The following is a 20,000-nucleotide window of genomic DNA, read 5'->3' as shown; positions in this document are numbered from 1 at the left end:
ATATGTGTATATATATAGGTGTATACATACACGTATGTGTATATATATATAGGTGTATACATACACGTATGTGTATATATATATATACATATATGTATATATTGTTATATATATTATATGTATATATATGTATATATATGTGTATATATATATGTATATATATGTTGTTATATATGTATATATCTGTATATATATGTATATATATGTATATATATGGGTATATGTATGTATATATGTAGATATGTATATATGTATATATATATTTTATATGTAAATATATGTATATATATGTATTTATATGTATATATATGTATATATTAATATATATGTATGTATATATGTATATATATGTATATATATGTTGTATTTATGTAATATATATGTAATATGATAAATGTAATGTATGTACATATATGTATGTATATATATATTTATGTATATATATGTATGTATATATATATGTATCTATATATATGTAAATATATGTATATATATGTATGTATATTTATATATATATGTATATATATGTATATATGACTATATATATATATATTCATATATAAATATATTTATATATATATAATTATATATATTATATATAATAAATATATATATTATATAAAATATATATATAATTCTATATATTAATATATATATATATTAATTATATATATTTCATATATATAGAATTATATTTATTCATATATAATTATTTAATCATTTATATTCATATATATATCATTTATATTCATATATATATCATTTATATTCATATATATATCATTTATATTCATATATATATATATATATATATATATTATATATAAAATATATTAATAGATTTTGTAGATATATATTGTATACATGTTTATTATGTATATTTGTATATGTTTATACATGTATTTGTGTATATATATGTATATATAAGTATATATATGTATATATAAATGTATATATTTATATAGATATTTTATATTTTTATAATTTTTATAATATAATTATATATATATATATATATATATATAATTATATATTATATATCATATATATATAAATATACGTATATATACTTATACATATGTATACATAAGATATATATTTATACATAAGTATATAAATGCATACATATGTTTATATTTATATATGTATATATATGTATTATAAGTAAATAATATGTATACATATGTATATTTTATATGTATATATATGTATGCATAAGTATATGTATACATATGTACATTTATATTTATATTTATATATGTATACATATGTATATTTATATATGTATACATATGTATATTTTATATTTATACATATGTATATTTATTATATTATACATATGTATATTTATATATTTAAACATATGTATATTTTATATATTAAACATATGTATATTTATATATGTATACATATGTGTATTTATATATGTATAATATGTATATTTATATATGTATACAATGTTATATATTTATACATATATATATATATATGTATACATATGTATATATATTATACATATGTATATAATGTATTATAGTATACATATGTATATATATGTATACATATGTATATATGTATACATATGTATATTTTATATTTACCATATCTATATTATTATATGCATTTTTATATTTATTATATACATATGAATATTTATTGATGTATACAAATGTATATTTATATATGTATACATATGTATATTTATATTTGCATGCATATATAAATACATATATATATATATATATATGGATGTATATATATGTAGATATATACATATTTATATGTGTATACATATGAATACATTTATATGTTAATGTATATTTATTTGTACATATATGCATAGATATGTATATATGTATATATATGTATATGTATGAATATGTATATGTATACATATATGTATTTATAAGTATACATATGTATATATGTATACACATTTATACATTTATATGTATATGTATATATATGTATATGTATATGTATATGTATATTTATATGTACACATATATGTATATGAATATATGCTCTTAAACGTATGTATGTGTTATGTATATGTGTATATATGTATATATATGTATATATAGAACATAAGTATGTATTTATGTATGTATATACATACATACATACATATACCTATACGTATACATATGCATATACATATGTATATACATATACATATACATATTTATATGCATATACATATACATGTATATATATACATATACATATACATGTATATATATACATATACATATACATATACATATACATATATATATATATATATGCATAAACACATTCATATACATATACATATGCATATGCATATACATATACATATACAATTCATATCTATCTATATGCATATCATATACATAAATACATATCAATACATATACATATTCATATACATATGCATATGCATATACATATATACATATACATACATGCATACATGCATGCATACATGTATACATGCATGCATACATGTATGCATACATGCATGCATACATGCATACATACATGCATACATACATACATACATACATATATACATGTTTTTATGTATGCATGTATGCATTTATATATGCATGCATTTTTATATGCATTTATGTATGCATGTATACATGCATTTATATATGCATGTATACATGCATTTATGTATGCATGTATACATGCATTTATGTATGCATGCATATATGCATTTATGTATGAATGCATACATGCATATATTTATACATGCATATATGCAAGCAAGCATATACACATACATATATATGTATATATATATTTATACATATATACATACACATATACACATTTGTACATATATACATATACACTTATATCCATAAACATATACATATATACATATATATACATATATACAATACATACATATACATAAACATATACATATGCATATGCATATACATATACGTACATACATGCATACATAATTCATTCCATTCATTCATTCATACATACATACATACATACATACATGCATTTATATGTATGTATATTATATATATGTATATTATATATATATGTATTTATATGTATATTATATATATATATATATTATATACATGCATATTATATACATATGTATATTACATGTATATGTATATGTTTATGTATATTCATACATGTACATACACATACACATACACATACACATACATACACATACAAATGTATACATACATACATACATGCATTCTTGCATACATACATACATATATACATACATATATACATACATATATATATACATATATACATACATATATACATACATATATACATACATATATACATACATATATACATACATATATACATACATACATGCATACATACATGAATACATACATGTATGCATGCATACATGCATCCATACATGCATCATGCATGCATCATACATACATATATATACATACATACATACATGTACATACATACATGTACATACATACATGTACATACATACATGTACATACATACATGTACATACATACATGTACATACATACATGTACATACATACATGTACATACATACATGTACATACATACATGTATATACATACATGTATATACATACATACATGTACATACATACATATATAAGTGCATACATACATGTACATGCATACATGTACATACATACATATACATACATACATATACATACATACATATGTATGCATACATGTACATACATACATATACATACATACATATACATATATACATATACATACATACATACATATATACATACATACATACATACATACATGTACATACATACATGTACATACATACATACATGTACATACATACATACATGTACATACATACATGTACATACATACATACATGTACATACATACATACATGTACATACATATATGTACATACATACATGTGCATACATACATGTACATGCATACATGTACATGCATACATGTACATACATATATGTACATACATACATGTACATACATATATGTATATATATACATGTACATACATACATGTATATATATACATATACATATATATACATACATATGTATACATACATACATATACATATTCATATTCATATTCATATTCATATTCATATATATATATATATATATATATATATATATATATGTATATATATATATTTATATAGTTAAGTTCAGTTCAGACAGATTTGCGAAGATGTCGCTTCGCCCGGGATATATGCACAAGGCGGCCCCGGCCTCTGTGCTGACTCATCTTATCTAATCTTATCTGATATTTATATATATATATTATATATATATATAAATATATATATATATATATTATATATAATATATATATATACACAACACACACACAACATACACAACACACAAACACATAATTTATACACATATATAATACATACATATGATTAATATATATATATTTTTTTTTTTTTTTTTTTGTTAAGGCTCTTTTTTTTTTTTTTTCCTGCTCTTTTTTCTCTATCACATCTCTTCCAATGTTTATTTATTTTTTGTTTATTTATTCTTGTAATGTATATGTTTTTGTATTGATTGATGGTTTTATTGACTCATTTATTTGTAATCATTTATTTTTTGACATGCTTCAAGTATGTGAATATTTGTGTATTTTATAGATACAGTTTGAGTGTTGTGAATGATATGACTCGGGAATGATTAGATTGTATCTTATTTTTCAGGCAAATATGAATTTTGTAGTTAGTGTTGAGTAGTTACCATTTAAGACTTTTGCTTTGACTTTTGAAATTCTGTATACAGTCTGATCTTTTGAGTACAAATGATTTTTAAAAGATGTAAATACCATTTATACTTTATACCCTGATATTCTGTATACAGTCTGATCTGTTTTGTACAAATGATTTATAAAAGATGTAAATACCCTGCCACTCATCATCATTAACGTGTGTTCTATAAATTTCAGGCATTGATTGATGTCTGCCTCGCCTGCTGGTGCCACCGGGTCTGACTCTGTCCCCGTGTCTCCCTCAAACCCCCCCGCCACCACTAGTCCCCCCTCGTCAGCGACCTCGACATAGGTCTGTGGGGTCGGGCCCTCCCACCTAAAGCACCGCACGGAGCACAGCAGTCGGCACCGGTAGCGCCCCCGTTGAGGTGAGGTCAGGCCACACAACCCAAATGTCAAGGCACTCTGCTCAGTGCTAAGAGGTCAGTTTGGGAGGATGCTTGAAGTCTTTCCCTTTTTTTTCATTTTTGGTGTTTGTATCATTTTTTCAATGCCAAAATCTTTTAGAGCTGGGTTTTACGTTATGTTTTTGCGGAGAACTAGATTTAGCCCTATTATGGTTGGCCATCTATATTGTTCATCATATAAACATGCTTGGGTGGTCAAAAAGTTTCCCTTGTGGTTTTGTGTTTTTCATAAGCCCCTTTTATTTTTTTTGTTAGCAGATTAGAATCTTTTTTTTCCTACTCTTTTTGTACTATCACATCTCTTCCAATAATTAAATTGTTTGTTTATTTATTCTAAAATGTATATGTTTTTGTATTGATTGATGGTTTTATTGACTCATTTATTTGTCATCATTTATTTTTTGACATGCTTCAAGTATGTGAATATTTGTGTATTTTATAGATACAGTTTGAGTGTTGTGAATGATATGACTCGGGAATGATTAGATTGTATCTTATTTTTCAGGCAAATATGAATTTTGTAGTTAGTGTTTAGTAGTTACCATTTAAGACATTATAGGAAACTTTTGAAATTCTGTATACAGTCTGATCTTTTGAGTACAAATGATTTTTAAAAGATGTAAATACCATTTATACTTTATACCCTGATATTCTGTATACAATCTGATCTGTTTTGTACAAATGATTTTTAAGAGATGTAAATACCCTGCCACTCGTCATCATTAACGTGTGTTCTATAAATTTCAGGCATTGATTGATGTCTGCCTCGCCTGCTGGTGCCACCGGGTCTGACTCTGTCCCCGTGTCTCCCTCAAACCCCCCCGCCACCACTAGTCCCCCCTCGTCAGCGACCTCGACCATAGCGTCTGCTGGGTCGGCCCTCTCACCTCCAAGCACCGCCACCGGCTCACAGCAGTCGGCCCCGGTAGAGCCCCCCGTTGTGCGTGAGGTCAGGCCACACAACCCCAAAATGTCAAAGGCACTCAGCACCAGTGCTAAGAGGTCAGTTTGGGAGGATGCTTGAAGTCTTTCCCTTTTTTTTCATTTTTGGTGTTTGTATCATTTTTTCAATGGCAAAATCTTTTAGAGCTGGATTTTACGTTATGTTTTTGTGGAGAACTAGATTTAGCCCTATTATGGTTGGCCATCTATATTGTTCATCATATGAACATGCTTGGGTGGTCAAAAAGTTTCCCTTGTGTTTTTCATAAGCCCCAAATACTCCACCTTTTTTCATTCTTTTAGTACTTTTCAATACTTCTGTTTCATTTGTATATCAATGAATAATAACTTTTTTTTTTTGCATAACTGAACAATTTTGTACTATATTCCTAGACTACCCATAACATTGCATCACTGATATTGAGTGGTGATGGAAAGCTATCTAAACCCAAAGAAACAACACTCATGCTTGGTGACCCAAAGAATTATGGTAATGGAAGTCCTGGACCACCAGAGCACCTGAATACTTGAACTTATATTCCCATCCATGACCACCAGTGGGTTAAGAGAATGTTCTGCCCCTGTTCAGTTTGAATTTGTTAAATCATTGGCATCATTTCTTTTAACCCATCCCCAACGGGGGAATTCTAGCCTTGAATGTCCAAATGCCGGGGCGTTCAAATTATTAGGCCTAAATCAATTGAATGGCTGGCACAATACTGTGCCGCCCGGCAACTGGGCTTTTGAATGCGCGGTACACATGCTGTACCACCCGTCCTGTGTGGGTTAATAAGAAAGGTTTACTAGTTTTTCTTATGGTATCATAGGGGATCAGTGGTGAATATCTGGCTGAGGATTTCACCCTTTAGATATGATGCTATATGGGTATCCTGGTAGTGAGCCTATCTTTTCTGTTCCCTGACTGTCAGTGTGTTAGATACCAGATTATTGCAGGGTGTCCTCTTACTTTAGAGGGATCACTGGTTAGGAGCGATTGTTCGTCTGTAGAGCTTCCAGTTTAGTTTTACGAAATCTGTCTTCTCCCATAGGGATGTTAGACTTGTAATAACCTTGTGATTCTTTATTAAACCCAGTTGCTGTTTTTCAATGCTTGTTATCAATAAGTTAACCATTGGTTGTGGTATTAAATAAATATTTGTGTAGTAAGATGGCTGGATTTCATTGTCTGGCATGGTGCCATCTGTGTCCATGACTGACTCTGCCTTTGCAGCAAATCATGCCATCCGCTGCTAATGGGTTAAGTAATACAGGTAACCCCAAATATCTATTAGGAAGTGATACAGGGAACCCCAAAAATCTGTTAGGGATGTTTTCATTAGTATATGGCCAAATATTGAAATGACAGAAAATGAGTCCATTTATCCCAAAATTATTAGGAGGTACTTGTGGCTAGCTATTCTCAGTGTTTACATATTCCTACTCCCATTCCTACTATTCCTTCTTGTACTCCTACTCCTCCTACTCGTACTCGTACTCCTACACCTACTCCTACTCCTACTCCTACTCCTACTCCTACTCCTACTCCTACTCCTACTCCTACTCCTACTCCTACTCCTACCCCTACCCCTACCCCTACCCCTACCCCTACCCCTACCCCTACCCCTACCCTAACCCCTACCCCTACCCATACCCATACCCATACCCCTACCCCTACCCCTCATACTCATACTCATACTCATACTCATACTCATACTTACTGCTTCCTATTAGTATTACTTATTACTACTACTACTGTTATTCTTATTACTTTTACTATTATGATTATTACTATTGTGATTATTACTATTGTTATAATCTGTTATCATGATTACTATTATCACGATTACTACTATTATGATGATGATGATTGTTAGTCTATTTGCCTGAAAAAAGATTTTCTGTTGAATGGTTGAATTAGATATATTCATATAGAAAGTCTATCAAGTAACAAAAAGATATTACAGCACAGTGCCAATACTGCGCTTTATCCTGTACTCAAATTTACTGGATAATGATAACTGGCCTACATGTTACTGTTATGAACATATATCTCCTTATCAGCTTATTTGGCTACACTATGGCATGTTGGCTGACTGGCCAGGGTTTAAATTGTTGGTATAGTGAGGGTTAATGTTGGGGCAGTGCTTTAGAGTTGTAAAGCATTTGTTTTGCTACACACTTAGTGATAGAAAGATATTCAAAATGAGAAACCAATCCAGTCATACATTTCGTTGGATTTTTATCTGTCTGTGTAAGTAAATGCTATCAAAGTTTCAACAAAAAGAAGAGAAGAAAAAAAAAGGAAAAAACACTTTCTTGCACATATTGCATTCATAGACAATGATTTTAAAATGTGAAAGAAAAGCATCCTAGGTAGCCAAGAAAAAATGTTTCACATTCATTTTTCCCTTTTTATTGCAAAAATCTAAACATTTATTTATTACTGCAAGGAATAGCCAAGAAAAATAGATTCACCTTTGTTTTTTAATTTATATTATGAAGAACTGAATAACTTTCTGAAGATACATCTATTACCAGTATCTTTCAGGTTGGTCAACATAACGTTAGAAGTGTAAGTGGAAGAGAGTTTCCATAAAGGGTGGGTGTGTAGGTGTATGTGTGTGTAGCATAAGGTATTGGTGAGAGAATTTAGGTGAGGAGAAATTGGGTAAGAAATATAGGGGAATGGCTAAGATAAAATCACCTTCACTGACTAGCTTTGTTGGTCAGTTTAGGTAATTCAGTGACAGGGGATGTCATCTCCATTTGCTGTGGTGAGGGTGGTACTGAATTACGGGTGGTAGTTATACGTGTCATGACAATGAAGGCTGCTCTATGTTCTGCACACTATCCAGGCACTGGATTGTGTTTTATGACTGGGATGGTGCTAGTCACTGAGCAACAGCTGCCAAAGTCAGTGTAAATCCTCATTTTAAAATAGATTTATGTTTTTATTGGAAAATGATAGTTGTCTTGGCCAGAACCCAAAGTTGGGAAGGAGGAGGAGAAAACATTGTCCCATCACTTCATGATTTTTAGCTTGAGCAGGTAACCTTCAAATGTACCCCCAGTGTAATGCCTAGTACCTTCTGATTATTTCCCAGTGTAATTGGGTTTAGGGGATGTTCTAAAACAGAGTATGATTTTTTTTTATAGAATTTTTTTCTTCAGTATACCTTAGTCTGCCTTCATTAACCATGTTTTTTGTAAGTATCCAAAATAAGAAGAAAGTTATCTATGTGGTAAACAAAGGACACGCCGGATGACGTGCTGACACGTTTTGTGATTTTTGCGTCAGACACTGGTGACGGGATATCTGGGCCAGCGCTCAGGGTGAGCGAGCGGGCAGCCCAGGCTCGCGGCTTGTGCGCCCGAGAGTCTTGAGGCGTTAGGCTTATGCGTTTGAAAACCCTGGCATTACGACCATGCAAAGCCGGAATTGCCCCAGTGTGAGTGGGTTAAAGACACACCTGTTGCTTAGTTCAGCTTGTTGCCTGTTCTGGACCATCTACTGGACAACAACATTATTTGGTTTCCAACCAGGGACCCTGATATATAACTTTTACAGCAACTATGAAGAAACAAGGGAATATACATTATTATTATTTTTTTTTTTTATCCATAACTCCTGAGCAGCTGGTTCTCTGGCTTGAGGCTGCACTTGTCACTACTCATGTAGGGGCATAGGGGCACATTTTTGTGGATCATTGGCAGTGCAACCTATAGTTATGCAAGTGACAGTCAGTTTCAGTGGTACCTTTGATAGTCCCTATCACAAAGCTAGTATCTTTTGCATTCATTTTGCAATTCCTTCCATACTTATAGACCAGTTTTTAGTATTAAAAAACATTTTATTAGAATGCATTGTAAAAGGGTCAACTTTATAGGGATATATTTGTTGGTTAACTTTAGCTAATATGCATTGACTGACAGATGATATAAATAGGTGTACTAGCTTACACATGATTTTACACATCAGAAAATACAGACTGCACAATGGAGTATCAAAGTTGAAAAAAAAATATCACAGATTTTACTCCCAAATATTGCAGTTTCCTCAAATATAAAGAAAAATGGGAATAAGTTGCCATGCATATGAAGTAACTTGCAAATAAAATATAATATTTTTAAGATAGAAAACAATGAAATATTGGTGCATAAAATATGCCATGCAGTATACAGTACCAAAATTACTATTTCAGAATTGCTCTGTTTCATTTACAAGAAAGAAAGAAAAAGCAGAGAGAGAACATGTCTTTCTTGAAAGACAATGGTCATGGTGATATGGGGCTGATATAGTGGGTGTGGCTGGAGGAAACTTGCCAAACAATACTAGAAATATTGGAATGAATTCTGTATGTACCATTCATAACAAGAAAAAATGTTGGAAAATCCCCACCAATTTCTGGAAGGCCTACCACAGTTATGGCTAATAAGTGGCAACACATTGCCTCACATTCGTTTTGTATAGGACTTTAGAAGTTAAATAAGACTTAAATTATGAACATTGATACATAGATAAGCCAGATATGTTTACGTTTTAACCCCTTCACTACGGGCAGTAGAAAACACCCCTCACGCTGTATCCGAGCCGCCGGCACGCGCCAAATTTTAAATGTCGCTACTGAATATGACAAGTTTTAAGCCAAAACCTCTACAAGTTTAAAGTCAAAACCTCAACATAATCATCATGTGTTATATATCAAAATATGCATAGTTAACCTCTTCCCCCATATGCATGTGACAAGTTATTTACATGGGTTGGGAGGAAGATGGAAAGAATGACCTTGGTGAGAGGCCTCACTCAGATGACAAAAGAAAACGGTTGGAGTAGTATGGTAAACTAATCATAATAAGTTTTATATTTTTACATAATGTTCCATAAATGAATAATAAAATGATTTGTAGCAGGGCCCATCAATGCCTCTTATGTAATAATAATGAAAGTCAAGTAATATATCGTATCATATCTGACCTCTATTCTGAAAGATCTCGTACAGTATCCGGAAGAAAGAAAACTCAATTCCACCAGAACTCAGCCATGACGCAGTATGCGCGTCCTCGGGTTTGACGCGAGCGTTGCGAGGACACAGTATACGCGTCCTCGTGTTGAAGGGGTTAAGAATGCTATCATATGGATACTTTGTTGTATTTTCCTGTATAATTGCAAATGAAGATTGTTTAAGAGTAAAGTTATCTACAGTATTAAAAAATTTGGTGCTTGTATTGATATGTGTAACTATTCATACATGAGTATTATTATATATCATTATCCTCTTTCTTTATATTGGATATTCTATATTTATCTTTTAATCAACCTGATAGCAGTGAAGTGGTTTTGGCTCCACAGGTCTAAACGCTAGGGTTTTTCAAATGCGCAGACCTAACGCCTTGTTTGATGAGTGTTATACCTCCCCCTGCCTTCTGGCCATCTGTTGGCCCACACCTTCTTGGCCTCCTCTAATACTACTGCAAAGGACTCTTAACCCATTCACGCCGGGGCGGAATTTCGCCTACTCCCGATAACGCCGGGAAGATTTCAAGCGCGCAACCGTTCGTGCCGGGGTGTTTTCCCGCTGCGCGCGGTCGCTCTGACGCTCGCAGAGCGTTTTTCACCCACCCTATCCTTATGGTTTGCGTGATTGCGTCTAAAGTGTAATCATGTGTAGAAAGTAGTGCTATGTTCAGAGGATGTATATCAGTCGAAAAAGATGTTATAGCACTGTTTTTTTAGTGTTATTCTATTGAACTTTTTCCATATTCTTTACTCCTATGTTGTAATACCAATGGGAAGTGGAAGCATTCTTCTAGTGAGGTAACAAACATAGTTTTTTTTTTTCAATTTTTTTTTTCTTCCTAAACGAAAAGAAAGAGAATATGAACAACCATACATGTGCATACAAGTGAATGCAAGTAACAGCAATGTTTTTTCAAGTGTCATTTTCTTTTAGTGGGGCAACAAAAAGATGTTATATAATTTTTTTTTTTTTTTTTTTTTTTTTCCTCGGCCAATTACAATTGATTTTACGATAGTCTTTCGACTCAGATCATCATATTCAACAAATCAGAAACAGAAATCACCATGCCGTAATCAAGATTACGTATGTACCTGAGACGTCATTCATATTACGTTATATCCCATTTTCTACTATTTAGAAGGATAAACTAAAGTAGCTAAGACAAATCAAGTATGAAAATCGAATTGTACTAAGAATAATCTATCATTCTAATGCGGACGTTTCAGCACGTCGCTACTGGCCTCCCGGCGCGCGGGCCGAAAATGTAGCACGTGCCAGGACGTCACCCGGGTCCGGGGCTTTTTTCGACCACGTGTCAGCACGTCAACCGGCGCGAATGGGTTAAACAAGACAGGGCATAATTAGGATTGATAACAATAAGATATCTTATTTTAAGGTAAATCTAGGAATGTACTGTCCAGGAGCTGATCCAGAAGTCTTAATCTGGCAGCTTTTGTTAATTAACTCATTGCAGACAGGGGCCTGAGTGAGCTAATTGGCTGTCAGGACAGTATATTTCTGATGCTGCCTGGAAATTAGAGGGACAGGGAAAATGTTTCTCCTTGCTCCTGTTAGTACAAACTTTGCCCAATGAACATTTTCCCTTAACCTGTTAAACGCCAGGTGACAAGATGTCACATCAAGTGGTGGCAATATCTGCTGTTGAGGACAAGATATTTTGTCATTGCTATCCACATGGCAGGCACTCCGGGTGATCGGGTGCGTAGTGGTTGACCACAGCAGGAACAAGTGAGTAGCCTAAGCTTTAGGCTTATTTGCTTAAATACCTTGGCATTTAGGCCAGTTGGAACCAAAACAGCCCTGTCGGCATTGGTTTAAATCCAGCACAAAACAAAGGTTTATGCTGACTTTGGAAAACAGTCTTAGAATTTTATGTCTGAGCAAGCTTCAACAGTCAGTAGTTTCTGATTTGTCATGTATTCAATGATGCCTGTATGTCATGACATATGGTAAACCTTTGTTTACTAAGAAATATGTAGACTGGATATGTGACATTCTTTGTTGTGGTTTAGTTCAAACATTTTTAATGTATTGAAGCCACTTTGTTTCCATTTTGAATACTTTTTTATTTGTGTTTGCTTGATGGAGAGCTTATGCTTGACCCATTCACACTGGGGCGATTCCGGCTTTGTATGGTCATAATGCCGGGGTTTTTGAACACCTAAGCCTAACGCCTCGAGATTCTTGGGCGCACAAGCTGCGAGCCTGGGCTGCCCGCTCGCTCACCCCAAGCGCTGGCTTTGCCCAGATATCTGGTCACCGGCGTCTGACGCAAAAACCACGAAACGTGTCAGCAAGTCATCTGGCACGAATGGGTTAATAATGAGCTTTAGCCATGATACCAGTTTGATTTTTTTTCTTCTATAAAACCATAGTGGACAGTGAATGTATATGACATGAGTTGTCAGTGGGTCAAGTACTAAATTTTGTATTTCATAACTCTTTTGTGGAAAATTATTCATAATACTTGCAAATGTGATATTAAGTTTTTGAGCATATTTGAACATATTTGAAGGAGAAGCAGTTCATTTTGAGAAGTGTTGAAATAGTTACAAGTAAAAATGTCTGTTCATAATGCATGATATGTAAATGATGCTGTGATAGGTTTTGAAAATGATGTACTTATGGAGAGACCATTCCAGATTTTTCACTCATGTTCTTCAGAACCGAATCTATTGGTAACATTGGTGTTAAAATCTAATTTAGCTTTTTTTTTTAACCCATTGCGGGAAGGGGTGCCTAACGACCTAACTGGGCGGGTGCCTAACTTGTCAGGGTGGGTGGTTTATGAGACTAGCGGCTCCGGCTAAAAGACAGTAGTTTTAATTTCTTAGGTATTTCACTTGTATATATGAAAAACCCCTATGAATACATGATAATTACAATTGTGTAGTGACTCAGTTTTTGTTAATGTTATTTTGGCCATTATTCTAATTATCATTAGTACTGTGATTATGATTGTGGCTATTGTTATTTCTCTTTTTATTAGTAGTTGTAATATTTGCATGTTATATAATCTATTTGTTTTCAGAGTATTATTGTTATGTCTTTCTCAAGTGTAAGAAGGAGCTGTCTTGTCTGTTAGCAGTGATATAATTACCATACTGGAAAACCTCACCATCACCTCATTCGTAAATTTTAGTGTGAAAGCTTTAAAACAAATGTCTTACTTCAAAGCTTTAAAATAATTGTCTTGCTTCCAGGATACAAAAAGAACTAGCCGAAATAACACTGGACCCCCCACCCAACTGCAGTGCCGGGCCCAAAGGAGACAATCTCTATGAGTGGGTTTCTACCATCCTGGGACCGCCTGGGTCCGTGTACGAGGGCGGGGTCTTCTTTCTAGATATCCATTTCTCCGCAGAATACCCATTCAAACCGCCTAAGGTAAAAAGGATCTGTTGGTTTAGTTTTATGGGAATGTTAGGTCTGGTGAAGGGAGTCTTTGCAAGTGCAATTACATGTTGATTAGGTGATGAATTGATTATCCTTTGAAAGGTTGATTTGCTGTTGTGTATATTTTGGCTTCAGTTAGCTGATGAAAATAATTTGATTTGATTGCTAAAGGATATTTTTTCTATATTGATATGTGTAATGAATATATATATTTTTTGATTAGCTTATGGGTGAGAAAATGCATCAGTGTTATTGTATTATGTTAATATAGCTTTTTATCATTGTTCCTCTCTTCTCCTTAGTCTCCTTTCTTCTCTCTGACCTGACTTCCAGTTCATTGCTCCCTTCTCTATCACTTTTTGTATGTAGTGTTTATATATTCATTTTTTGTGTGTGTGATTTTCAAAATCTTCTTTACTGTAATTGTGTAGTATTTTCATTTATTTATTATTATTATTATTTTTTTTTGTTTCTTTCCTCTCTGCATTTGGTCCTCTATTTCAAGCGATCGTTCCTACTTACCCTCTCTTTATTGAGGTTATACCAGGCTGAAGATTATTTTTTCCCACAGGTCACGTTCCGCACTCGAATTTATCACTGCAACATCAACTCTCAAGGAGTGATATGTTTAGATATTCTTAAGGACAACTGGTCTCCAGCCCTCACTATCTCCAAGGTTCTGCTGTCCATCTGTTCTCTTCTTACAGATTGCAATCCAGGTAAGGCGTGCTTCTCATATTTTAACGTCACCTCTATCATTGGCAAGATGAAATATAATCATGTTTGAACGTGGATTGAGAATGTCTCATTTAGCAAAGAACATGGAGTTTCTTGGCTGGTAACAGTTTTTGTTTATTATTAATTGATTAAATATAGCTGTCACCAGTAATTGGAGATCAATCATAATTGTCAATGGTCTGTCATGTGTGTTTCAGTTTTGACATTTTTGCCATCAGCTGACTTGTAAATATTGATTACTCAGTGTGATTTTCCCTTCTGTTGCAGCTGATCCCCTCGTAGGAAGCATTGCCACACAGTACCTCCAAAACAGGGAAGAGCACGATAGAATTGCACGGCTCTGGACTAAGCGCTACGCTACGTGATCACTTCCCGGTAGCTGCGAACAGGGTATTAGGCATCTCTTTCACCATGCCAATTTGGGTTTAATAATTTTCGTATAAGTAATATCCACTCGGCTCCTTGATTTCTAGAGTACTTCAGCTTCTGAAAGAAAAAAAAGGAATAAAAATGATAAAATAAAATCATTAAAAAAATTAAAAAGTATAAAAATGAAAATTAAAAAAACAAAAAAAAAGAATATGAAAAAAGACAAAAGGAAGGATAAAGATATTAGATATAATATTATGTGATAGGAAATGGAAGAGCAAATGTTTTTTTTTCTTTTTTTTCTGTAATTAATTATTTATGTTCATGCAGAATTGGTGAATGAAGAAAGAATATCAATAGATAAGGATTTGGTTGGTGTGTTTATCCTCATATTGTCCTGAATGTGAATTTCTACTCATCCTCCTCCAGTGATAATTAACTAATTAATTATTAAAATCTAAAAAAATAGCACATTGTAAATATTGGAAAATGTGATGGCTGTGTCATAAGAGTGGTCAAAATCACATTTCTTGATCATTTCCCGCTTAGCATGAACATTGGAAAATTTTACAACCTTTTTACAGTTGGCTTATTTGAGCACAATACTGTATGTGTAAATGGAAATCTAATATATTTGCTTTTACCCTTCATTATCCTCCATGGATAACCCTCATAGACTTGCAACATAGCAAAAATGCTTGCTATCGGGGGGGAATTGTACAGATCAGCATTTCATTAAAATCATTTGAGAAGGTCATCAGTCCAGTGCATTAGATCTATTTTTTTCCCTAAATGGATTATGGGAGGATAAAGCCCAATAGATTTTTTTTTTTCCTGGTTGTAAGTGGAGAGGCAGGATAGATTGTAGTCTTTATTATCAATACTTAGAGAGTAGTCCTTTTCATGTGTAGTTTGGTAGCATGTAAAGAGAAATTATTTAATGGTTTTGAGAAAGTGCAGTTGTGATTATGGTTAAGAATTTATCTTTTTTTTTTTTCTTTGTACCGGTGAGATGCTTACTTGACCAACTTGGTGTACTTTAGTTTTTTTTTGTTTGTCATTGTGGAAAAAATGAAGGTTACCTTTGTTTGCTCTTGTTTTCATCCTTTTTTTTTCTTTCTTTCTTTAGACTGCAAAGAGAGTAAACCATGATATAAGGAACTGAATGCTTGGTAAATCAAGGCATGAGTGTTATTATGTTTTATTTCCAATAGGTAATCCTATTTATCATATACTGAGAATTTAGCTTGAGGTAGTAAGCTTTTTGAAATAGTTATTTTAGGCATGATGGAAGAGATTGTGATCATACTTCATTACCTCATTTTCCATGCTGTGTAAAGCACATTTCTCTTTGGTTTCCAGTGTCATACAGATGCTGAATACTGAATAATTTCAGTTTTATCATGTTTTCCGTTCTTTATTTTTCATGACAGTATTTTCGAGGATTTATCATCAGTATAATTTGGCACAAATTACATTAGTGACAGTGCACCTTTTCCATCTGAACTTTCCATAAACTTGCCTGTCATAGATAGCTTACAGTCTGTCTATAGTAACAGTGCTACTAGTCTTCATGCAATCTTATCTACTCAGTGTAGCAGTCTTATGAACAAGCAAGTGCTGTTTGTACCATGGTATTGTAAATGGTCAAGTGCTGTTTGTACCATGTATTTTGAACAAAATCCTTTTGTTTATACCATGGTTGTGCAGAAAAGCAAGTACTGTATGTATCATGGTTTTGTGATGAACAAGTGCTGTTTGTACTGTGGTATTTTGAAGAAGCTAATTTCTCATATTACTATGATTATGTGAACTAGCAAGCACTGTGTATCAGTCTTGCGAGTGAGCTGGTGTTGTGTTGTGTTTATAGCACAATTCTATGGGCAATCTAGCAAGAGTGTTAGTGCTGCAGCCTTGTCAACCCAACGTGGTTTGTACTACAGTCTCGCATGTAAGCAAGAACTGTCTTTGTACCTAGAATGTTGTGAGGTGGGGAAAATATTCTCAAGGGCCTTTTGCCAGCATATACAATAGTCATTGTGTGACGTTTTCCAGTATCACTGTAAGGGTTATTATTGTATACTAATTTAGATCAGTTGCATTGTTGTTAAATTGTGCCACGTTTAATTCATCATGCGATAGTTATCATGTATCATTTTTCTTAAGGGAGGCATTTACTGTATCCTTGTTTGCAATGTATATTTTTGATTTAATTGACTTCATAGGAAACTGAATTTGTCCATTTGGAGCATCACTAGGCACAGATAAATGATGCCTAACAACATTGTCTGTTCTGTCATTTTATCCATCTCTGATTATATTTCCATATCAAATTGTCCTTCATATTTGGCCTCCTCACATAATGTCATTAGTTTTTCTTGGGCTGTGAGTTAGCAATGTCGAGAATTAATGAGATGGAGAGATTCACGATTTCTTCCCATTTTCTCTAGATTTTAAGTTGCTCAGTGATGTAACCTGGCCAAATGAGTTCAAGCTTTTACTGTTGCTTTGTCGACTGGAGAACTTGCTTATCAGTCTCTTGTTTGTCATGCAACAATACCTCATTATTTTGCCATTATATGTGTTCTGTGTAGACTTGTAGTATACACTTCCTATAGTACTGAATAAAAGGCACAAGGATTGACAGTGTTCCATAAGCATTCTGATGTTGAAGTGGAATGCTCTCCAAGTGAACTCTCAAGAAAATAATAATAGATAATAGTGATTGTCATGCTCCCATTCAGGGTTAGTTGAGTGACTCTTAATGGGGAGCTGCATTATGCAGGGAGAAATGGACTCACTGACTCTAGTGACTATGTAGACAGGACGGTGCTCCAGCTGTGTCTTAACTAAGAAGCAGGAGTTTAATCAAGAGAGAAATGTGGGAGGAACAAGACTCTCATCTTCGTGTTGTGCTTTTTAGGGGGGATTGGCATGTCTATCAGGGTGAATTATTTGTCATGGCTTGACTAAATCCTGCGGATGTCAACTATGTACAATGCAGTCATAGCAACACTTCAAAATGTTGTCTGTTGCAAAGATGTTGCTTCAGTCATAATGGTGTTGTGTTCTATGACAGATCAAGATATTAAAGACCATACCAAATACTTTTTGTTTTCTCTAGAATATTTCCTTGTACTGAATGAGCTAATTTATGTAATACAGACATGTACTAAGTCATTTGCATGGTCTTCTGAGGAAAGGTTGTCGAACTTGAAGACAAGTGAAGAAAGCTTCCTGTACTCCCATATCTACTCTCAATGGTTTTATTTGTATTTTGAACAGACCAATACACGAGTGTGTGAACTGTTGTCCTAAACAGTGTATGGTGTTCCTATGATAATGATTACAGATAAAAGCCCTTTAAAACTAGTATCCTGTATATTGATTTCATTATTTTTATTGTCTTAACTACCAAAATTGTGTAAATGAATTATTTTTGTAATATTTTCTAGAATATGATCTGAGTTCATTTGGGCAGTTGTAGTATTACTTTTTCATATTAGTTGAGTAATCTTACATGCATGTAAATTGATTCAAGCCCTCATGAAGTTGTGATAGCTATTAAGAATGCCAGCCAAAGGATTGGAGTGGACGGAGAGGTTTTGGAGACGAGAAGAACAAGCGATGGACACAAAAAGGCAGGAAATTTCCCTGAGATTGGGTAGTTGCAGTCCTGAAGAAAGAGTGGGTGGGAATGGACACTAATACCCAATGCCACCATAGTGCATAGTGCTGATCTTGTACCCTTTTTGCATAACAGGCTACCCAAAACTAATTGAATAATTTCAGGGAACATGGCCTACTTACTTCCATCGAATAACAGACAGTGAAACACTAGCAGCTTTGAGGTAGGCCTTAGCCCAGCATCCAGGAAAAGGCAATAGATGCTTGAATATCAGTGTAATCCCAGTATGTAACAGCCATTTAAAACCCAGTTTATATTACTGTCATAACAGGAAAACAGTATATGTGTATTGGTCTTCTCTTGGTTCCAAATAAAACATATGATATTAGTAGTGCCCTTTCATGGTCCTCATTATTTTTGTATATGGTAAGTGCATATTCACCACACTTCATCCTTTCTTCATATTCAGGCTCCTTAACCCACACAGGACGGGTGGTACAGCATGTGTACCGCGCATTCAAAAGCCCAGTTGCCGGGCGGCACAGTATTGTGCCAGCTATTCATTTAATTTAGGCCTAATAATTCGAAAGCCCCGGCATTTGGACATTCTAGGCTAGAAATCCCCCGTCGGGAATGGGTTAAAGCAGTGTATTTCATATTATTGCACTAACTACCACAATGCTAATGCT

The 20,000-nt window shown here is 33.1% G+C and overlaps 1 protein-coding gene across 3 annotated transcripts in view; it reads left to right on the top strand.

Annotated features, from left to right (window-relative positions):
• Ubc2 (ubiquitin conjugating enzyme 2) overlaps positions 1 to 19,699 on the top strand; it is a 29,138-nt gene extending 9,439 nt beyond the window's left edge. For 2 of the 3 annotated variants that reach the window (XM_043021163.2, XM_043021161.2), the window contains exons 2-5: positions 5,947 to 6,201; positions 14,384 to 14,567; positions 15,148 to 15,295; positions 15,582 to 19,699. In XM_043021163.2, coding sequence (XP_042877097.1) covers positions 5,957 to 6,201; positions 14,384 to 14,567; positions 15,148 to 15,295; positions 15,582 to 15,679 — 675 coding nt within the window. In that variant the 5' untranslated portion in view covers positions 5,947 to 5,956 and the 3' untranslated portion in view covers positions 15,680 to 19,699. Of the gene's footprint in view, positions 1 to 5,717; positions 5,819 to 5,946; positions 6,202 to 14,383; positions 14,568 to 15,147; positions 15,296 to 15,581 lie in introns of those variants that run through there. The other variant, XM_043021165.2, reaches the window with a different exon arrangement.
• Positions 19,700 to 20,000: the final 301 nt, after the last annotated feature.

Source organism: Penaeus japonicus, unplaced genomic scaffold (assembly GCF_977035675.1).
Source record: "Penaeus japonicus unplaced genomic scaffold, GWHDUDI00000001_assembly GWHDUDI00000017, whole genome shotgun sequence".
NCBI classification, from domain to species: domain Eukaryota; kingdom Metazoa; phylum Arthropoda; class Malacostraca; order Decapoda; family Penaeidae; genus Penaeus; species Penaeus japonicus.
This window is presented reverse-complemented; position numbering and strand designations above follow the sequence as displayed.